The sequence below is a fragment of the Vipera berus genome (assembly GCF_964194415.1).
Source record: "Vipera berus genome assembly, chromosome: 1".
NCBI classification, from domain to species: Eukaryota; Metazoa; Chordata; class Lepidosauria; order Squamata; family Viperidae; genus Vipera; species Vipera berus.
The window spans coordinates 10,392,391-10,415,596 of record NC_138202.1 but is presented as its reverse complement, the minus strand read 5'-3'; the positions used below and the strand labels follow the sequence as shown (position 1 = coordinate 10,415,596).

The 23,206-nt window shown below is 46.6% G+C and overlaps 1 protein-coding gene across 1 annotated transcript in view; it reads right to left on the bottom strand.

Moving 5' to 3' along the window:
* The window catches only part of PIP5K1C (phosphatidylinositol-4-phosphate 5-kinase type 1 gamma), an 81,117-nt gene that overhangs the window by 41,124 nt on the left and 16,787 nt on the right, over nucleotides 1-23,206 (bottom strand). The window contains exons 2-8 of the mRNA XM_081338936.1: nucleotides 16,904-16,935; nucleotides 8,506-8,598; nucleotides 7,189-7,319; nucleotides 6,042-6,159; nucleotides 4,127-4,279; nucleotides 2,910-3,209; nucleotides 361-566 (exon numbers count right to left, since the gene is read on the bottom strand). Coding sequence (XP_081195062.1) covers nucleotides 361-566; nucleotides 2,910-3,209; nucleotides 4,127-4,279; nucleotides 6,042-6,159; nucleotides 7,189-7,319; nucleotides 8,506-8,598; nucleotides 16,904-16,935 — 1,033 coding nt within the window. The remainder of the gene's footprint in view (nucleotides 1-360; nucleotides 567-2,909; nucleotides 3,210-4,126; nucleotides 4,280-6,041; nucleotides 6,160-7,188; nucleotides 7,320-8,505; nucleotides 8,599-16,903; nucleotides 16,936-23,206) is intronic.

Below are 23,206 nucleotides of genomic sequence, written 5' to 3'. Positions count from 1 at the left end.
TTGTTAAGTGAGTTTTCCCCCTTGTACGACCTTCCTGGCCATTGTTATTAAGCGAAGCACTGCAGTTGTTAAGTTTGCATCACAGCTGTTAAGTGAATCTGGCTTTCCCCATTGACTTGGCTTGTCAGGTCGCAAAAGGGGATCGCATGATCCCGGGGCACTGCAACCGTCATAAAATATGAGTCAGTTGCCAAGCACCCAAATTTGGATCACGTGACCAGGGGGATGGTGCAACAGGTAAGTATGGGAAACGGCCGTTGAGCCGCTTCTTGTCGGCGCCGTTGTAACTTCGAATGGCCACTAAATGAACAGTTGTACGTCGAGGACTACCTGTCCTCAAAAACTGCCGGCGTGACTTACGTGTCATCCGTGTCAATGGGCTCCCCTCGAGCAGCCCCACCCTGGATCGACTCCATGGCAGTGGAATACAGGGCCTTCTGTCCCACGGGGCGTTTTTCATCCGACATGCTTTGGGCGCCGTCCACTTGTCGCTCACGTTCCTGCTGGTCTATGTTGTGCACCCCGAGGAGCAGGCTGTAATCCATAATTTTAAAACTCTCTAGCACCTGAAGGTTATGGTGGGGGGGAAAAAAGGGAGAAACCACAATAAAAGCTAAGGAGGGGCTAAAGCCTGCTAGGTTAACAGCTCTGATTCTTCTTCAAACCATCTGCAGCACAACGAAGCTTAGGAGGGCTGCAAAAGCATTACAGGCTGTCCATCGACTTCTGACAGTTTGGACCAGAGCTTCCGTCGCTAAGCAAAGAAGTTGTTATGTGAGTCGTGCCCAATTTTACAAATTTTTTGGGGGGGGGTCACAGCTGTCCAAGCAAATCACTGCAGCTTGTTAAATGACTTGTGCGGTCGTTAAGCAAAACTGGCTTCCCCCCACTGACTTTACTTGTTGGAAGCTGGCTGGGAAGATCAGGCGACCCCAGGATGCTGCAACCGTTGTAAAACTCCCTGTTTCCCCAAAAGTAAGGCCTAACCCAAAAATAAGCCCTAGCTTGATTTTGGGGGGTGGGCCTAATATAAGCCCTACCCCTAAAATAAGCTCTAGTTGGGGGTGAGGCACACACCTAAAAATCAAGCTAGGGGGGGAGAGGGGGGTGGAGCTGCCCCACGCGCCCCGCACCCACTTACCTTGCAGCCAGGCCTCTCCTTGCCAACCCACCTCTTCTTCTGTGGCATCTTCTGCAGCCAGGCCTGCATTTCTCAGTCACAGGGCTTTCCGGAAGGCCACTGCAGCCGAGAACTGAGTTATGGATTCAATCCATAGCTCGGTACTCGGCTGCATAGGCCTTACAGAAAGGCCTGACTGCAAAATGCAGGCCAGAATGCAGCTGCTCCTTCAGCTGAAGAAGAAGTGGGCCGGGCGGGCAGGGCTGCCGGTGCCAGAGTTGAGTATAAAAGACACCCCCTGAAAATAAGACCTGGCAGCTCTTTTGGAGGCAAAAAAAAAGGACCTGGGTAGATGCTGCTTGTTAAGTGTCCGAATTTTGATCATGTGACCCTGCGGATGCTGCAGTGGTCCTAAGTGGGAGGATGGGACGTAAGCCACTTTTTCCCGGTGCTGCTGTAACTTTGAATGGTTGCTAAACAAATGACTGTTAAGCCAAAGACGGCATGAGGGGATGAGACAGCATACAGGGCGGAGGTACAAAAACTATCCATATGGTGTAGTAACAACAACTTGCACCTGAACAAGAGCCTTGGTGGAGCAGTGGGCTAATGCCTCCTTACGTAACACCAGCTGCCTGCAATTAGTGCAGGTTCGAGTCCCACCAGGCTCAAGGTTGACTCAGCCTTCCATCCTTCCCAGGTAGGTAAAATGAGGACCCAGATTGTTGGGGGCAATAAGCTGACTTTGTAAAATGCCGCTTGGGGAGGGGGGGGGGCGAAAGCCCTAATAAGCAGGCATATACATAGAATGAAGGCTATTGCTAAGCACATTGTTTTGTGCTTCTTAGATTGTAAGCCGCCCTGAGTCTTCGGAGAAGGGCGGGATATAAATGGGATTAAAAAATCAAAAAAAAATTTAAAAAAATTAAAAAAACATCGGCAAGACGAAAGAGATGGTGCTAGACTTCCGGGGGAAAAAAGAGGAACCTGCCCCACTTTACATTAGGGGGGGTGCTGTATGGAGAGTTTCTTCCTTTAAATTTCTGGGAGTCTACCTCTGTGAAGATCTTACCTGGAAAATCAATACAACCCAGGTGGCCAGAAAGGCCCAACAGAGACTCCACTTCCTCAGGGTCTTGCGGAAGAACAGGGTAGAACAACGGCTAATGACCCTCTTTTACCGTTCTACTATAGAGAGCGTCCTCTCGTATGGTATTGTGGTTTGGTATGCTGGTCTGACAGCCGCGGATAGGAAAGTATTACAGAGGGTGGTGAGCACAGCACAAGACATTGTGGGCTGTCCCCTGACACCACTGGATGACATCGCCAGGGCTCGTTGCCTTGGAAGAGTGAGGAAAATTCTCAGGGACGACTCACACCCTGGTCGGTATCTCTTTACTCTCCTACCATCGGGTAGGAGATATAGGAGTATAGCCAGCCGTACCAACAGGCTGAAGAACAGCTTCTATCCATGGGCTGTCAGGCTCTTGAACGGGAACTAATTTTATAAACTTTATGTATGATTGACTTGCGAGGCCAGTGTGTTGTGCAATTAGCTCACATGGTGTAAGAAGATGGAGCGTTTGTTGTCACTGTGAGTTGGGGGTGGGGGCACGAAGGGAGGCTCAGCCAATCTCAATGTATACATGGTTGTACTTTGACAATAAAGGTTCATTCATTCATTTGTTCATTCATGTACTCTTCTCCCTCTCTTTGCTGGGTTGTTAACAGTACATCACTATGAATCGTTCAGGATGGCCGGTCAGCTCCTCCTCCTCCTCTGACTTACCAAACAGTCCCTCTGCAATGTCTTCACCAGAGCGTTGAAGGTGTCTGTGTCCAGCATGATGCCCTCGGGCATATCCTGCATGAAATCCAAATCTTTGTAGGTGGGGCTTGCCTTATCCTTCTCTTTCTTGGAGGCCCGGCGCTTGTAGGTGGAGCCTTTGAGGTCGTATTTCAGGTGCATCTTCACCACCCGGGGCAGGATGTTATTCATCACCACCACACGGATGTTTTTGCCCCCGGACTGGACGCAGTAGAGACCGTAGAACTTTGGCAGCAACGTCCGTGGATTCTGGTTCAAGTTCTAGAGGGAGATTTTTAAAAGGTGCATAGAAGAATGCTGGCCACAAGACCTGATCTTTATGCATTTGACCACCCAACTTTGCACCTGAGGGACCTGGGGCTCCTAATGGAAAAGAAACGGTATCCTTCAACAACTTCCTCCGTCTTCTGGGTTTGCTTTTGATTAGATTTTTATCCTACCGTTATTATTTTTATAAATAACTCAAGGCAGCAAACATATCTACTATTCCTTCCTCCTCCTATTTTCCCCACAACAACAACCCTGTGAGGTGGGTTGGGCTGGGAGAGGGACTGGCTCAAATTCACCTAGCTGTCTTGCATGTCTAAAGTGGGATTGGAACTCACCTGAGGATTGGTCCCAAGTCATTCAACTGGCTTTCATGCCTAAGGCGGCACTAGAACTCACATTTCCTGGTTTCTAGCCTAGCGCCTTAATTACTAGATCAAACTGGCTCCTATTTATTTATTAAATCTATATGCCACCCATCTCAGTATCAAGTAACTCTGGCTGGGCTGAAAGTTCTGTTTCTAGGATGAGCACCTCACGGTTATAGTACACTGCTCGGTTTCACGTCAGCATACACCCAATTTAGTTACTGATAGGCATGTGCTTGCTGCCTATTCATACAACTCCAGGACCAGAATATTCTAGAACATTCAAATCACATTCCAGGCCGTGCCAATTCATACATCTGTTCCTGGAATGATCTGGGGGATTTTCTGGATGTTTATTCTTCTGAGCTTTTCTCGGTTTGGGATTAAATTCTGGAAAACAGGTTTCATCTGCATCAAGAGGGTCTAACGGGGGGGAAAATTAAACTCTTCTACACACACGATAGGCTTTGCCCGTTCTTCCCTTTCATACGGATACATTTTCCAAACTCTAAAATCCTACAAGGAACAGGGTCGGATACGCACCATATAATAACCTGGAAGAAGTTTCTGGAGGAACTCTGCCTCTTTGTGCATCACAGTCTTGATGATGAATTCATCGTCGCTGGTGACATAGAAGAGGGAGCCGCTGGCCCCAGGATTGGAGAGCTCGATCAGTGGCTCGTTGCACAAGGAATACTGGGAAGGCAAGAAGAAATTCAACAGCATGTGTTACAAGAATATCAGTGCAGGTGGTCCTCGAGTTATGAGTGTAATGGAGCCTGCCCATTCAACTCGTAAATGAAAACTTGTGGGAATGAATCTCATAACTCGAACAAGATCGCTCCCTTGCTTTTTAAGACACACGCAGATGAATTATCTCAGGATGGGGAAGGCCATGGAGGGCCTAGTGATGGAACAGGCCAAGGCCTCCCAAACCCACTTAAGATACCTCTTGCTTCCCCGTCCCTTCCTGATGTGCCAGACTCAGTTTGAAAAGATCCGTCTTCTCTCTGACGCGGTTCCTGCTGCCACCCGGATCTGAGGCCGAAGGACACTTCCGCGTGCTTCCGGAGACCGGATTGGGGCACGAGAGGCCTTTTCCAGGCTGCTGTCTCCCAGATCTGAGGCTGGGGGACACTTCCACGGCCCTCTGGCAGCCCGTTTCTGGGCGGCAGCAGCCTGGAGAAAGCCTCCAGCACCCAATCAGGCTACCGGAGGGCTGCAGAAGCGTCCATCGGCCTCAGATCTGGGCGGCAGCAGCCTGGAAAAGGCTTCCGATGTCCCGATCCAGCCTCCAGAGGCACGTGGAAGCATCTCCCTGCTTCAGTTCCGTTCTCTGTTGCAGAAGACAGAGGCCTAAAGTACTATGAGATCACACGAGATCAGTACCGTGAGATTGCGCTCCTGATCTCACGTGATCTCATGCTACTTTAGGCCTCCATTATCTGCGAACACACCGAAGGCCAGGAGCAGCCAAGAAAGCGAAGGATTTTGATCTTCACAAGGTGAGTATTGAAGGCCTGGTACCGAGGGAGACCTGGGGCAGGGGTGGGGAGGGAGGGAATAACCAGGGTGAAGGTTGCAGAGCCTCTGCGGTCGCTCGTAAGGGCGAACGACTGCCGTGCTGCTGCAATATTCGTAATTTTGGGACTTGCTCGTAAGCACTAGGGGGCGCTTATTGCGTAACTTCAACTGAGTGTTTAAGTGAACGCTCGTAACTCGGGGATTACCTGTAGGCTTCTCCCTATTTGCTCATCCCAGCTGAATGGCCCTGACCCATGCATTCCATAGGTCAGGGGTAGGCAACCTCGGCTCTTTTATGACTCATGAACTTCAGCTTCCAGAATTCCTGAGCCGGCATGGCTCAGCTTGGAAACCTCTCCCTTTCCCCTCAGCATAGCTGACTCAGGAATTCTGGGAGTTGAAGTCCACGAGTCATAAAAGAGCCGAGGTTGCCTACCTCTGCCATAGGTCATTAGGTAATACAACCTAACACCAATTCAGAGTCCTTGACTTACAACCATTTGCTTCCTGACCACTCAAAGCTACAACAGCACTGAAAAAAGTGACTTATGAGCAGTTTTCACATTGATGAATGTTGCAGCATCCCCGCGATCACGTGATCAAAATTTGGGCGCTTGGCAACTGGCATGTATTTATGGTTAAGTTGTGCTGTCCCAGGATCATGTGATCACTTTTTGTGACCTTGTCAACCGGCTTGCGACAAGTAAAGTCAATGGGGGAAGCCAGATTCACTTAACAACCGCATGATTCACTTAACAGCTGCAGTGATTCGCTTAACTATAGCCAAAAAAAAAGTCGTAATATGGGGTGCAGCTCACAGGGCAACCGCCTTGCTTAGCAAACAGAAATTTTGGGTTTAATCGCGGTTGGAAGTCGAGGACTGCTTGTGCTTTTCATTTATTTGCAAAGAATGAAAAAGAGGAGCATATCTTACCAAATAATCATCCGGACGAATGCCAAAAAGTTCTCGGAAATACCGGAAAGCTACAGGGGCGTATGTTTTGAACCTGAAGTCGGGGTAATGGTGCGCTGGCGTGAGATTACTGCCTTCACTACATTTTTGGAAAGACAGAAACATGTTCACACTGAGCAACACTTTCCTCTTTTCTTACAATTGATAATGAAATCACTTGTACCGCTCGCTGGTAAGATAAAGGCCTTCCATTTTGGCTGTTTTGGGGGGAAACTCAAGGTTACCTCAGGAACTGTTTCACCCCAGTGTTATTGGCTTGTCCCACTTGCAACAATAGAAGGGGCATGCTGCAGACCCGGTCGGTCAAGGAATTCTGACTGGCAGAACCCAGAAAAAGAGCACTTTTGCCGTGATTCCTGCCCTTTGGAACATCATGCCTCCTGAGGTGAGATCTGCCCTCACCCTTCTTAGCCTTCTGGAAAGGCCTTAAAACCTGGTTCGGCCAATTGGCCTGGGGTCCCAATGGGAATGTTCCATATTGGAGGTGGTTAGTACAACTTGGCAACTTTAAATCTGTGGATTTCAACTGGGAGTTGAAGTCCACAAGTCTTAAAATTAGTGGGTTAGTGCAGAATTCCCCAACATTTTGGGATTGGCGGCCCAGAGCAAGGAGAGAAGAGATGGTTTGAGGGGGGAGTGCTTGCATGAGTGGGGTCGCAAATGTCCGCAATTACCCTTGCACAAGTTGGGTAGCAAACTTCCGCAATGCTCACGGCAACGCTTGCACGAATGGGGCTATGCACACACACGCAACAGCCATCCATCCACGCAGCCTGGTGGCCAATAGGCCGCAGCCCAGTCGTGGACTGCGGACCACAGCTTGGGGACCCCTGGGCTAGTAGATTAAAAGAAGACTCCATCTCCCCCCCCCCCCGGTTGTATATTGGTTCGTTCCTTAACTCTCCTTCTGAATTTTAATGTCAATACTTATCGTTTAATGTTTTACCATTTATATTGCCGTTATTATGTTGTTGCAAGCTGCCTAGAGTCCCTTGAAGGTGAGATGGGGCAGCATATGAATGTAATGAATAAATAAAGTGAACTTTCTCTTGGCCGGCTTCAATTCCCTCAGCCTCCCTTGTTAAGTAGGACATTAGTAGGACATTACCTGGGAAAGAAAATGCTCTCCACTACGTAGAAATCTTGCATCAAAACATCCCTCTCAGGCTTGGAGCTCAGGTTTCCCACAGTGTAGCCAATCCCCAGCTGGATGGCCCCCTTGAGGGTGGTTGACGTGGTCTGCAGCAGCCAATGAAGAATAGATTAGGTTGAGCAGCACTTACAGCAGGACTTAATATAGATGTCTATGGAGAGTCTCAATCATCCAAGTCAGGGGTCTTGAAACTTGGCCCTTTTAGGACTTGTGGACTTCAACTCCCAAGTTTCAAGACCCCCTGATCCAGGTCATGGTGCTCCCGAAGGTGCTTTTTCACAAAAGGGAAGTGGACTTCCTTGGTTTTTTTTTCCCTTTGAAAACGCTTCACCTCTCATCCAAGAGATTTTCTCAGTTCTAACTGAAGTTAGAACCGAAGAAGCTTCCTGAATGTGAAGCGAAACCTTTTCAAAGAAAGGAACCAAAAAATTCCAGTTGCCTTCATGGTGACTCAACATAGAGAAGAGCTCCTCTTCGCTGGTTGGGAGCAACAATTCATAACAGCCAGTAGGGTGTTGACATGAAGTGGTTGGACCGGAAGAAGGAAGACCCAGGTTTTAATTCGCCGCTAGCTGTATAGTATAGGTCAGTGATGGCGAACCTTTTAGAGACCCAGTGCCCAAACTGGAACCCAAAACCCACTTATGTATCATCGGGTGCCAGGTGGGCGTGGCCCATTGGGTGGGTGTGGCCCATGGGTTGGGCATGGCCCATTGGGTGGGCGTAGCTGCGGTGGTAACGGCAGACCGGGTGGGACTAAAAAGTTCAATCAATCAATTCCAACTTTGCGAGATCTTTTTTTTTCCACATGAGAAGTTGAAATTGATTGATTGAACCCTTTTTTTTTCCACACGGCGGCAGAGGCCTAAAGTGAAAAGATTTTATCAAACCCAGCTGAAGGCCTAGGACTGGGGCGACGGCACGCGTGCCCACAGAGGGGGCTCTGCGTGCCACCTCTGGCACGCGTGTCATAGGATCGCCACCATGTCATAGGATCACCACCATCGCCGCTAGTCCAATGGTAAAGATGCCATAATAGGAGCAGCGCAGCTATTCTATTGCCCCCTCAGCCATGGAAGCTCATTGGCAGATGTTGGACCAGTCCCTCCCTCTTATCCCAAGAGCCAATCAGGTGCAGTGGGTAAAATGCTGGACTAGGAGTGGGGGGGAAGAGGCACTTAGTTTCGGGATAAAGCAGAGCGTGGAGGGGGGGGCCTTTCAATTTTTTCCCTTCTTCCCCATCAGAACATCCCCTCTCCAGGGAGATCAGACCTTCTTGTATGTCGTTTCCCCTGAGGCGTCAACTCCTCGGTGGCCTATCTTTTTCCCCTGGCTGGCTCCCGGCTGCCCTGTCAGCGATGGTGGCTGGAAAAAGGAAGGGAGATCAAAGTAAGCAGAGAAAAAAGCGGAGAATATTAATTGCTGGTACAGAAGGAACGTTGGAAAGCTCTGTTAGATTAGGCCAAGTTTCATCTTAGAGCTAAGATCTCGTTTCTCACGGGAGCCAAGCTGATCCCTTTCGGTGCTTACAAATAGGAACCAAACCTTCGGTCCCCATTGTTCCTCTGCACTGCTGCAACATGGGAGACAACATAAAAAGAGTTTTTCAGGCTGAAAACATTGGGTAGACCTGCCCTTTATGCCATCTAAGTTAGTGACCATGTCATCTCGTCATTACAAATCCCACAAGCTAATTTGTGCTGTGTGAGGAACTGTTTTCTTCGGCTTACCCTAAATCTACTGATCAGCTTCATCTATTTTTTTTTTAAAAAAGAAGAAGCTTATCCTGGTTCTCCTTCTCCATGCCAGGCAAGACTTAGTAAACCATGTTCCTTTGACAGGTTCAAAGGGCAAGTCCGTTCTTCCTCCAAGCAAAAAGCCCAAGTCCCTCGGTGACCTACTGCAAGAGGAAAAGGCTGGATGCTTCTGTTCCGTTTGATTTCACGGTACTTCCAAACTCTGCAACCAGCAGCCTGACCTTATAATAGTCCTAAAGCAGCTGGCAATCTTGAAAAGCCATTTAATCAATCGTTTAATAAAGCCACCACACTCCAAGTGGTGAAATAAGAAATGGCTTGGCTAGAAAAGCCAGCTTCAGCACTTTTGTATAGGAGCGCTGCCTCCTAAATAACAGTAAGTACTTCTTGTTCTCATTATCTGCTAAAGAGCCAGGAGCAAAGTGGGTCTAGGGGCAGGGGTAGGCAACCTTGGCTCTTTTATGACTCGTGGACTTCAACTCCCAGAATTCCTGAGCCGGCATGGCTCAGCATGGAAACCTCTCCCTTTCCCCTCAGCGTGGCTGGCTCAGGAATTCTGGGAGTTGAAGTCTGCGAGTCATAAAAGAGCCGAGGTTGCCTAGCCCTGGTCTAGGGGTTCATTAGGCAGAATCCTTTGCGTTTAGTAGCATAGAGAGCAAGACTGATACCAGCCTTATGAGGCAGAGTAGATTAAGAAAACGACTCCAGAGGAAAGTCCTAACTTTACTCCACTGAAATAGGTTACAGCAGGGATCTCCAAACTTGGCAACTTTTAAGCCTTGTGGACTTCAACTCCCAGAATTCCTCAGCCAACCTGGACCCAATCATCTGGCTGCTCTCACACGGCAGAGCAATTAAAACAATGAGGCTGAGGCTGGCTTCAGAGTAGGCTAAATCATGGCTTGTTTACTCCAACGCCAAAAACCCTTAGCCTTAAAATCATGGCTTCAAAATCACAAGGGCTGGGTTCATATTAACCACTAAGTTAGGAAGACATCATTCGGCCCAAGGGCTATTATCTACTTTGCCCTGCTCCAGTAGCTGGGATCAAGGATGGCCAGGAGATTAAGGAATGAAATAGCCTTGCACAGGCTTCAGGCATCCCTTTTGTTACTTAACCCTAAGCCAGGGGTCTTCAAACTTGGCCCTTTTATGACTTGTGGACTTCAATTCCCAGAATTCCTCAGCCAGGCATGCTGGCTGAGGAATTCTGGGACTTGAAGTCCACAAATCTTAAAAGGGCCAAGTTTGAAAACCCCTGCCCTAAACTCTTCAAGTCTCCCCACTTCCCTGTCTCCCCACATCTCTTCCTTTTTTGTTGCCCTGCATGCCGCCCCCCCCCTTCCCTGTTCCCAGAGGACTTTGGCCCCCTTGCAAAGCCTCTCCAACACCTCTGTATGGCAGGGAGGCACAGCAGACCAGCCAAAGGACAGAGATGACGGGGAGACAAACGGGTGGGAAGGCATGTGAGGTGCACACTGCAGTCATAAATATGGGCAGGCTGCCAAGCACCCAAATTTCAATTATTGGGACCAGAGGTACTGCAACAGTTGTTACTTTGAGGATAGCTCATAACTAACATCCATCCAGCACTATCACCATTCACAGTTGTCGAACCAACGAATGGTGGTTCATTTGGGAGTTCACATCTCCCAGAGGTTGTGGGTGCTTCATCACTGCAGGTTTTTTTTAAAGCAGAGATTGGACAGCCACTTGTCTGAAATGGCTATAGGGTCTCCCGCTTGAGCAGGGGGGGGGGTGGACTAGAAGACCTCCAAGGTCTCTTCCAGCTGTATTCTAAATTTGAATTTCTTAAGCAAGCACTGGTTATAGAAGGAAAAGATCTTACTCTGTTTAAGAGTAAATTATAATGCAAAGCTGCTGTAAGCCTTAGAGCAGGTGGTCTTCAAACTTGGCCCTTTTATGACTTGTGGACTTCAACTCCCAGAATTCCTCAGCCAGCTATGCTGGTTCAGGAATTCTGGGAGTTGAAGTCCAGAAGTCACAAAAGGGCCAGGTTTGAAGACCCCTGCTCTAAGAAGCAAAGAGGTTGGACCTAAGACAAATGACTTAGTTCTCTTTTCAAAATAATTCTTCCAAATCCTCTTGTTACAAAAATCAAACATTTCCCTAGTCTGGGGACACTAATGTGGCAGATTCCTGCTCTCTAGTCCAGGGGTAGGCAACCTTGGCTCTTTTATGACTCGTGGACGTCAACTCCCAGAATTCCTGAGCCAGCATAGCTGGCTCAGGAATTCTGGGAGTTGAAGTCCACAAGTCATAAACGAGTCATAAAAAAAAGCCAAGGTTGCCTACCCCTGCTCTAGTCTCCAGTCCTCATCTCAGGAAATCTTCTACAACCTTCTCTTTTCTCATCCTGGGGTGGAAAGACAAACTTTCCAGGGCACCATTCACTGTTTATCATCTATTCAGAAGAGTTGCTCATAATCCTGTCATCTTTATGCAGCTCTGTTCTAGGGCACCTGACCCTTTCCCAAATCCAGTTCTCAGCGAATAGCTCAGTTAGTTGTCAAAGCTTATTGCTGATGACAAGCCTGGAACAACGATAAATCCAGCAAATAATAGAACTGCTTATGCACTGAAGTGAAAAGAGACAACATACGCATTTCTCTCTGGCTCCAGGCAGTTTAGGAACTCAGCCAGGGTAGGACGCAGCCCTGCTTACAAAAATTATTTTGTAGAATTGAGCAGATCTCCAGAAGTGTCCTTGTGCTCTTTTGCATACAGGCAGAAAACTGACACACGAGGCCATCGCCTGCAAAGCCTTCATCTGCCGTTTCTTATTTATTCTTATCATTTTACGTGCGTACAGGTAGTCCTCGACTTACAACTGAGCCCAAATTTATGTTGTTAAATGCGACATTTGTTAAGTGAGTTTTGTCTCATTTTACGACTTATCTTGACACAACTAGCGATAGCAATGGCACTTAAGGCTTATATACCGCTTCACAGTGCTTTACAGCCCTCTCTGAGCGGTTTAGAGTCAGCCTGTTGCTCCCCCAACGATCTGGGTCCTCATTTTATTGACCTTGTAAGGGTGGAAGGCTGAGTCAACGTTGAGCTGCTCAAGATCGAACTGCCGAACTGCTGGCAGTCAGCAGAATTAGCCTGCAATACCACATCCTAACCACTGCGCCACCAGGGCTCCTCGGTTGTTAAGTGAATCATTGTCATTCCTTAAGTTAGCCACACGGTTGTTAAATGAATCTGGTTTACCCACTGACTTGGCTTGTCAGAAAGTCACAAAGGGTGATCACATCTTCCCAGGACATTGCAATCATCGTAAATGTGAGTCGGTTGCCAACTGTCTGAATTTTGATCATGTGACTATGGGGATGCCGCAATGGTCATGAGTGGGGAAAATGGTCGTCAGTCACTTTTATTCAGTGACCTTTGAATGGTCACTAAATGAACTGTTGAGTCGAGACTACCGGTACCAGCAAATAAGTCGAGTCAACCCACACCCCGATTCAAACATTCAGCCAAGTAAAACCAGCTGAGCGTTATTAAAATTGAAATAACACAAAATGTTGTTGTTGTTCTTCCCAGGTACGTGCTTGCAATGAAATTATTGCAAAAACACCTGGTCTAAAGGCCCTGATGTTTGTTGGGTGGCTTGCCAATAATAACAATGGGAAAACTGGAGCACAAGACAAAGGTGGAAAACAACAACACAAAATTAAAATGAAGCTTTCCATCTTAAGCAATTTTTTCTGCTTAAGTTTCCGGAATGTTAAAGAGGGAGGATGGGAGTTTTAATTCCAAGAGAAAGCTATTTCCATAAGGCTGGATCAGATCTATTTTCCTTTCCTCACGAAAGTGGGGTTAACAAAAGAAGGGTATTTAGCCCCACACCCTTTTGTGTCTGACGTAAAGATTACAAATAATGTTAAAATACACAGAGGTGACGTCACAGGGTAAGTATGCAAAACAAGGCATTCCCAGATGGAAGGTGTATAGCAAAGCCACTCGTGGGCTGAACTGAAGCTGTTTGCTGAACTAACAATGTGCATTTGTGAATAATTCACCTGCACGCAAACACACTTGTCCTCCCCTTCCGGCTCCTTCAGTAGTCTTGTGTTAAATTTCTCCACTGCAATGATGTGAATCATGCTAAGCCATGGTTGTTTTAATTATCTTTTGCTGATTCAAGTCGGAATGAGGTGGTTTGCACAAAATCATCGTCACCATCTCAGCCCAAATTGAGATGTGTATACCTGTGTTTGCTTAGTACCCTGGGTGAACCCGGCTTTAGCATGCTAAGCAGATTATGCGAACTAGATCAAATTTTCCTGAAATAGGTTTGACTTATCATTTGTATCTGTCCTTAACGTGATGATCTTAACTGCTGATCATATAGGCTGAATTTTCATCATGTAAAATGAACTGTCCTTCAAGCTGGAACATCCAGGCAGGTGTAAAGTACTGCAGGAATTATCATGGGCAACCCAAGTAATTTCACAAAAAAGAAAAGACCTACAATGTAATCTGAAGTCCTGCTCCCCTTGTAGTTGTTGTCAGTAAACCTGGCTCTTCAACAAAGCAGAAAGGCCTCCCCTCTCCTTTGGGGTAGCAATATGTGTCAAGACCTATATGTGTCAAGACCTATATGTGTCAAGACCTGGTGATGACCTATAAAGCCCTAAATGGCATGGGTCCGGGTTATCTTAGGGAGCACCTGCCGCCAGCATCAATCTCCCATCGTCCTGTGCGCTCCCATAGGGAGGGCCTCCTTAGGGTGCCGCCGGTCAGTGAGTGCCGGCGGGTTATCCCTAGGGGGAGGGCGTTCTCTGTGGGCGTGCCTGCCCTGTGGAACGACCTGCCTGTGGAACTCCGGACCGCCCCCGACCTTCGTTCGTTTCGCCGGGACCTAAAAACCTGGTTGTTTGATTTAGCTGGCCTGGACTGAGGGGTTTTAAATTTTTAAATTTTAAATTAAATTTTAAATTTGGGCTAACGTCATTTAATTCTATTTTAACTTTAACTGTATTCTAACTTTTGTACTGTTTTAACTGTTTTTAACTTTGCCCTGTAAACCGCCCTGAGTCCTTCGGGAATAGGGCAGTATAGAAATCTAATTTTAAAAAAAAAGATTGAAACAAGGGGCTGAGCTTGTGGTTATGGGAGTCATAGGAAGGGCTGTTCAGAGCCAGTTGGGTCTGGTGCAGGGCTAAGCAACCTTGGCTCTTTTGTGACTCGTGGACTTCAACTCCCAGAATTCCTGAGCCAGCCATGCTGAGGGGAAAGGGAGAGGTTTCCAGGCTGAGCCATGCTGGCTCAGGAATTCTGGGAGTTGAAGTCCACGAGTCATAAAAGAGCCAAGGTTGCCTAGCCCTGGTCTAGGGGTACTTTGTAGCACCATGCTACAAAGTAGGAGACAGTGAGTTCCAGCCTCGCTTTAACCATGAAAGTCAGCTAGGTGACGTTTAGGCCAATCACCGTGAGACAGATATTTCTAGTCCTGCCTTAGTCACGAAAATTAGCTGGGTGATAAAATGGTGGAATATATTATATCATATAAGACTTACATACCGCTTCATAGTGCTTTACAGCACTAAACAGTTTATAGTCAGCATACATACATACACACATATGCATACATACATAAATACATACATATATATTCATTCAGTCCAATAGCCGGCAAAAGAAAAATCAAGCAGGCTCACACAAGAACCCATTACCCAGGTCACGTCGGTCACACAGGAGAGCGCCGAGGCCCAAGCCCGACCTACCACCGCTCGGCCCTCCTATGACAGCGACGACGAAGGGGAGGACGACCCGATGGTGAGTCGACCTGTTCCGCCTTTTTCTCCCACTGCTAAGCTCGTAGTTCCTAAGGCAGGGGTACAAATGGATCCGAAAGTGCTGGTGGACTCGGGACGTTCCTGGTGCGTTATCAGTTTGCCAACTGCCCTCAAGATGGGTATACGAGCAAGACTGCTCTCCAGGCCCATGAGGTTCGAACGGGCAGATGGTTCCTTAATGGGAGGGACTTTAGTCACCCATCTGACAGAAACTATACGCTTGGAAATAGGTGGGCATTGGGAGTTCATCCATTTCATGGTGGCCCCGAAGATGACAGAAGCTGTGATCTTAGGTCTAGCCTAGTTGGACAAGTGGAAGGCTTTTACCTGGTGGGAGAAGGGGATGAGGACTGTGAGATTGCCCAAGCCCCCTCTTGATTCTACCGACGTTCCTGGAGGGCCTAAGCCAGGGGTAGGCAACCTTGGCTCTTTTATGACTCATGGACTTCAACTCCCAGAATTCCTAAGCCAGCACAGCCTACCCTTGGACTAAGCCATTTACCAAATCAGCAAAGATCGCTGCCATTCCCCAGCTGGGCGAACCACTCATTCCCAGCAAATACTGAGATTTAGCGGAGGTGTTTAGTGAAAAAGAGTGCGACTTCCTGCAACCCCATCGGCCAAAAGACTGTGTCATTGAACTATTACCGGGGGCTAAACTCCCAAGGCCGAGAATGTATGCTATGACACACACCTCCCTCGAAATGAATGAACTACAGCAATATGTGAACAAAAACCTAGCCAGAGGCTTTATAAAGCCGGCCAAATCCCAGGTGGGGGCTCCGGTGTTGCATTGACACATTCATTCATTCATTCAAAACCACTCCTGGGGAGGAAGCTGCTTGCCCACAAGAACCTTGGAGAAGGTGGTGCTCAAAATCTTTTCTAAATACTCTGATTAACATGCTCTACAGGAAATCACTTGCTTTATTTAAAAAAAGGCAAAACCTTCCCATAGGCATATAACTGCACTGCTATGACAAAGTATGGAACCCCTAGATCCAGAGAAGTATGGATTTCTACAGAAATTGTTATTACAAATGGACAGCCATTTGTCTGAAATGGTACAGGGCAGGGGTAGGCAACCTTGGCTCTTTTATGACTCGTGGACTTCAACTCCCAGAATTCTTAAGCCAGCATGGCTCAGCTTGGAAACCTCTCCCTTTCCCCTCAGCATGGCTGGCTCAGGAATTCTGGGAGTTGAAGTCCACGAGTCATAAAGCGGCCTAGGCCTAGACCAGGGGTAGGCAACCTTGGCTCCCTCATGACTCGTGGACTTCAACTCCCAGAATTCCTGAGCCAGCGTGGCTCAGCTTGGAAACCTCTCCCTTTCCCCTCAGCATGGCTGGCTCAGGAATTCTGGGAGTTGAAGTCCACGAGTCACAAAAGAACCAAGGTTGCCTACCCCTGGTATAGGGTTTCCTGCTTGGGCAAGGGGTTGGACTAGAAGACCTCCAAGGTAACTTCCAACTGTATTATTATTGTTGTTGTTATTGTTGTTGTTGTTATTATTATTGATCATTGCACAGTCAGCCAGATGTTCAGACTGGATTTGGCATTTTTGTCTACCTATCAAGTCCTTACCAAGGACATGGGATAGGCAGATGTGGATGTTTGATGGTATTAGAGATATCGTCGCAGGATGGAAGCAGTTCCTAGTAAGGCCGCCTTTTACAATTAACTAATGGCGAATTTGTCAATGCCAATGGTGTTCAAGTGGTGCTCCAGTTGTTTTGGGATTGCACCCAAGGCGCCTATTACTATTGGTACTACCCTTGCTTGCTTTTGCCACAGTCTTTCTATTTCTATTTGTAGGTCTTTGTAATTTGTTATCTTCTCCAGTTCTTTCTATTATTATTATTATTATTATTATTATTATTATTATTATTATTATTATTATTATTATTATTATTATTATTATACATTTAGAGAAATAGCCTATCTTTGTTAACTTTTCATTTACTTACTAGAACTTTTTCTAATGGAATATAAAGAGTATATAAAACTGTATTTCCAAAAGCAGCTAATAATGTACCTGGAACACATAAAAAACTGAAAACAGAACAAATAAATGCAAATTTTTACCTCTGTTAGAACTGCCTTCTTCAAAGCCAGCCCTGAAAAAATAAGAACATGGTGAGGAGGTAAACACAGAAACATGCAATTTTTACAGCCCCATCCCTAACCTAGGTAGAAGCTCTGGATAAACGCTGCCAGAAACCATGGCTCCCCTCTGTCCTTACAGGAAACTTCCAAATCTGAAATCAAACTTTCCCTTTAAAAATTCATTTTGTCCAACTCAAAATGATCGGTCTTTATTTCCTTCTCTCCATCTTTATGCACGGGAGCAAGTGGACGTGCAAAATATTTCAACTCTCATCTATTTCAAATTCAAAATAGCTGATTCAAATTTGAAATTAACTGTTCCAACCTTGCTGGACTGTTCCAGCGTTATACTGATCAGACCAGTTGTGTTCCAAGCTGCTGCTTTGAGGTTGGAATTATTTCCAGTGTAGCTGGAATATGTGAGCAATGAAACATTATGCACATCACGTTGCTTGCTTATAAACAGCCTCTATTAAAGATAATGGGATTTTCTTCTCAAATAAAAGAGAGATGTTGGGCTGGAAATTTTATGGAGTAGAAGTTTTCCTCCAAACGTTTGCCCCTTCGGGCAAGTTTGGCCATTTCAAAGTTGGAGAGAATTTGCTACCAATAAAGGAGAATATTTGTAGCAGGGTTGAAACCAGGGGTTTGGCTGTTTTCTTGCAGATGTTTCATTAGCCAAATTAGGCAACATCATCAGTGCACTGATGCTATCTAGTTTGGGTAATGAAACTACTGCAAGAAAACAAACAAGCTCAGAGAACACCAAGGATCCCTCATGGAATTTGCTTTTCCAGGTGACTGTTCTAAAAGAAAGTTGGAAACATGGCTGTCTCCCCCTTGCACCAAATAATATAGCCCATGTCTTTGAACAGACTATAGATCAGGGCTCTTCAAACTTGGCCCTTTTACGACTCGTGGACTTCAACTCCCAGAATTCCTCAGCCAGGCACGCTGGCTGAGGAATGCTGGGAGTTGAAGTCCACGAGTCGTAAAAGGGCCAAGTTTGAAGAGACCTGCTATAGATACTGTGATGAATATGGTAATCAGAATTATATTCATTTCCATAGGATTTTTTTTTTCCTATTCAACGTTTTCTGGAACAGCCACATCCCTGTAAGTCAGACATGGCAAACAGAAGGCCCGGGGGCCGGATCCGGCCCGCGAAGTGATTTCATGCGGCCCGCGAAGCCATCCTGGAAACAGTGAGGGAACGGCCCCCACTGCCTTGGCCCTGGCCCAGAGACCCTCCTTCTGCCAGAGACCCTCAGATCTGTCCCATTCCAGCCCAGGCCCCCATAGGCACCCTTGATGCGAATGATGTAGAGCTGGCCACGCCCACCCAGTAGGCCATACGCACTCTAGCCACGCCCACCCAGTAGGCCACGCCCACCCTGGCCACACCCACCCGGCCCCCTGAGGGCAACTGCAATGCTGATGCGGCCCTCAATGAAATTGAGTTTGACACCCCTGCTGTAAGTAAACAAACCAGATTACTTGGGTAGCTTCCTAACCGTTGCCAAGTTGTCATATTCAAGCAATCAAATTCCATCTCAATGGTTCCACCTACATTTTAGTACGAACCTTAATAAGGCCAACTACAACTCTGAATAACAAAACCCGTCTCTCCACTTGGAAAAAATGGCATTCCCAAAAGAAGTCTCATCTGTCCTTGTATGTATGTATGTATGTATTTATTTATGCCAGATGCTTATATGATTACCCATCTTGCGTAGCGTAACTCTGGGAGGCCCACAACGCCGTAATAAAATCAAAAGAAAACAATAAAACCAACATCCTCCCAAAATCTTAAGTTTTCCAACAAAACAAACTGGAGACTGGCGATTCCTCTCTGTCTAATACAGGTTGTCCTTGATTTACAGCTACAATTGGCGTTAGAATTTCCGTTGCTAAGCGAGGCAGTTGTTTTTGAGTGATTTTTATAGCCTTTTTTTTTTTGACGGGGTGATTAACTGAATCACTGCAGCTGTTTAAGTGAACTGTGTGGTGGTTAAATGAATCTGGCTTCTTCCGTCGACTTTGTTTGTCAGAAGACAGCTGGGAAGGTGGCAAATGGGTCATGGGACCCCAGGACACTGCAAATGATGTCATAAATACGTGCTGTTGCCAACTGCCCAAATTTTGTTCACTGTAACCAGGGGAAAGCTGTGACGCTCGCAAGTGCAAATGACCAGTCATAAATCATTTTTTTCCGGTGCCACTGTAAATTTTAATAGTCACTAAGCGAATAGTTGTGAGTCGAGGGCTACCTGTACAGCCAAGACACAAGTTTAGAACATATCAGACTTCGGAATTCTGAACTATGTCGTTTTAAAATACGGTTTTGGGTACCCCAGAATGAGTGGTTTTGTCGTTGTTGTTTTTTTAATCTTTTGGAAGGTGGGTCAGCCAAGGGCAAAAATTGGTAATCCTTGAATATTTAAAGCACCGATTCCCTGATTTCCCTCGAACCAGCCCCTGTGAAAAAAAAAAAAAAGCAGATGGATTTTCCCAGTGAAGAAACAGATGGGTTTTTTTCCCTCTTTCGGTTTAGTTTAAAGGGCAAAATAAGCGCCTTAAGCCTCTGAAAGGCTTAAGATTCCCATTTGCTCTTAAAAAAAAAATAACCTACAAAAATAGGAAAAGAGGCCAAAGATTTCAGCTCTGCCCACTCCAGCAAGACTTTTTTGCATTGCCAGGTAAACGCCTTCTCTCCAGGCAGGACACAAAAAACAAACAGCAACCCCGAGGCCAAACAAACTACCACCCTAATTATTTTTAATTCATTATTTGGAGAAATTACCAGTCCTTTTCGCAGTCTTCTCTCTCAAGACTAAACTATCCGGTTCAAGAAGACCAACCGGGTTTCATCCACTGCGCAGGGGAAGAAAAAAAAAAGCAGCTGCGGAGAGTCTTTTTTAAATTCACCCCTCTAAAAACAAATTGTTGTTAAGTGAGATATCATCTGATTGCAGTTTGCAACCTCCTTCACCTGGGGAAGTCAGCTGGGAAGGTTGCAAATGGTAATCACGTGAAGCTGCCACCTTTTTTTTAATGCATGTTGTTGTTGTTGGTTGTGAAGTCGTGTCCGACCCATTGCAACCCCATGGACAACGTTCCTCCAGGCCTTCCTGTCCTCTACCATCTTCTGAAGTCCATTTAAGCTCACGCCTCCTGCTTCAGTGACTCCATCCAGCCACCTCCTTCTCTGTCGTCCCATTCTTCTCTTGCCCTCAACCTTTCCCAGCGTTAGGCTCTTCTCCAGGGAGTCCTTCCTTCTCCTTAGGTGGCCAAAGTATTTGAGTTTTAGCTTCAGGATCTGGCCTTCTAAAGAGCAGTCAGGGTTGATCTCCTCTAGGACTGAACGGTTTGATCGCCTTGCAGTCCAAGGGACTCGCAGGAGTCTTCTCCAGCACCAGAGTTCAAAGGCCTCCATTCTTTGGCACTCAGCCTTTCTTATGGTCCAACTTTCACTGCCATACATTGCAACTGGGAAGACCATGGCCTTGACTATACGCACTTTTGTTGGCAGGGTGATGTCTCTGCTTTTTAGTGTGCTCTCTAGATTTGCCATAGCCTTCTTCTACTGCCCTCAACCTTTCCCAGCATTAGGCTCTTCTCCAGTGAGTCCTTCCTTCTCATTAGGTGGCCAAAGGATTTTGAGTTTCAACTTCAGGATCTGGCCTTCCAAAGAGCAGTCAGGGTTGATCTCCTCTAGGACTGACCGGTTTGATCGCCTTGCATGCCACACACATAAAAACAGACCAAGCCTCCATCGCTACAGTCTTCCGTCTTCACTCTTTTGACCACACCCTGCAGATCCCTCTGATCAACTAGAACAGACATGTCAAAACACACGATGTCACGTGACGTTGCGTGTCATATTGGGACTTTTTCCCCATTGCCGTGCAGTTTTGTGACGCATCCCACCCACGGGCAGTTTGATACCCCTGAACTAGACGGCGGGGCAGCTGTTAAATGCCAGTGCGTTCTAATCTAAGCCACGCTTTAAAACGGTGAACCACCTCACTGTACTTTAGAGAGAAAAGTGGTGCCTGCTAAAAATAGTAAATTAGCAGAGGACATGTCATCATCCCCTATGTTTATTTTGCTGCTCCTTCAGGATGTCTGCAGCCCATGCAAGTTACACAAGGCAAGCGCTGTTAAGCGCAATCTTTTAATTTAGCTTCCGCAATAAGAGGGTAACTTCGCCTCTGCCTCTTGATTTGACAAAAAGCTCCTTGTTGACAATTCCATGGGGTCTTTAATTCCCAGCCAAGAATTCTATTTGATTATTTTTTTTTGCTGTAATTATCGAGGAAAGAAGGAAGTCATACAGGAAGCTGGATTTCAACATGCGGCAAGTTTTTCCTGGCATGCGAAGAACCAGCGCACAATCACACAGCCACAAGGAAACGGAGAGTAGTCCTCAGCTGCGGGATATTCACAGCCATCCTTTGTGAAGATGAGAAACTTTTCAAGGGATATAAGGCCTTCTTCCTCCATTGCAACAGGAAGGTTCCAGAGCAAAATGTGCGAGCTGAGCTCTTTTCCTGGACCGGCTCCAGAGCTGGGGATTAGTGGCAACATTGAGGCTAATTAATCCAAGCAGCTTAACTTGCAAGTAATAAAGTTCCTGAGCCGGGCACAGATCAGGCAGGTGAGCAGTAAAGCCCCAGAAGGGCCTAATTGGCTACTTGGAGATGGGTAGGAAAAAATGGCACGAAGAATTTCTGCAGGCTTCCCTTTAAAGAGCCAAGACACCGTCCAATTTGAAAGACAAACACAGGTTTAAAAGGGGGAAAAAATTAAACTCCTCACTGAGTATCTGCTGGGAGTTGCCAACAACCTTAGAGTAAAAGGGGGTACTTATCTCCTTAACAAGGTCACACATGACCCAGCTTCAAGGGGGTGGGGGGGGGGAAGCAAGTCCTAATTTTATGCCAGCCAGGCAATTCTGTACAGGTAGTCCTCGATGTACAACAACAACTGAGCCCCAAATTTATGCTGCTAAGTGACACATTTGTTAAGTGAATTTTGCCCCTTTCTTGACACAGTTGTTAAGTGAATCACTGCAGTTGTCAAGTTAACTACACGGTTCTTAAGGGAATCTGGTTTTTCCCCACTGGCTTTGCTTGTCAGAAGGTCTCAAAAGATTGAACGCAGGACCCCGGGACACTGCGACCGTCATAAATACGAGTCAGTTGCAAACTGTCTGAATTTCATGTGGCCATGGGGATGCTGCAACGGTCGTTCAGTGTGAAAAATGGTCATAGGTCACCTTTTCCAGTGATGTTGTAATTTTGAACAGTCACTAAATGAACTGTTGCAAGTCGAGGACTGCCTGTGTTGGTGGGAAGGCCTTAGAAGGATAGGACTCCTATGTGCAAACAGAGATATGGATATTCAGCTCCACGTGGGTTTCATGACTGAATGAGCAATAGGCATAAGAATCAGGTACAGCAAGTCCTCGACGTACGACTGGTTATTTAGCAACCATTCAAAGTTACAATGGTCCTAACTTGGGGCTACTCACGACCCGGATTCGAAGTTCCAACAGTGCCTCCTCCCCATGGCAGACACACAATTGAACTTTGGGCACTGAACAACACAGGGACATTTACAGCCATTTGCAGTGTCTCACAGTCATATGACTGTGTTTTATGATAGTTTTGCCAAAAACCAGCACTTACTTCCACTTTTCCCCCAAACCGCACCCATAGCGAACCACCATTAGTTCACTTAACGACTGCTTTATGACCGCCATATTGGCTTAATGACTGCTGGAAAAAAAAGCTCGTAAAATTGTCATGAGTTATGACTGTGATGCAGATGATACCACTCTAATGGCAGAAAGTGAAGAAGAACTAAAGAGCCTCTTGTTGCGGGTGAAGAAAGAGAGTGCAAAAGTTGGGTTGAAAGTAAACATTAAGAAAACCAAGATCATGGCATCTGGCCCTCTCAATTCCTGGCAAATAGATGGGGAAGAAATGGAGGTAGTGACAGATTTTATTTTCCTGGGCTCCAAGATCACTGCAGACGGGGACTGCGACCAAGAAATTAAAAGACGCTTGCTCCTCGGGAGGAAAGCCATGACAAATCTAGACAGCACAATAAAAAGCAGAGACATCACCCTGTCAACAAAAGTGCGTATAGTCAAGGCTATGGTCTTCCCAGTTGCAATGTATGGCAGTGAAAGTTGGACCATAAGAAAGGCTGAGCGCCAAAGAATTGAGGCCTTTGAACTATGGTGCTGGAGAAGACTCCTGCGAGTCCCTTGGA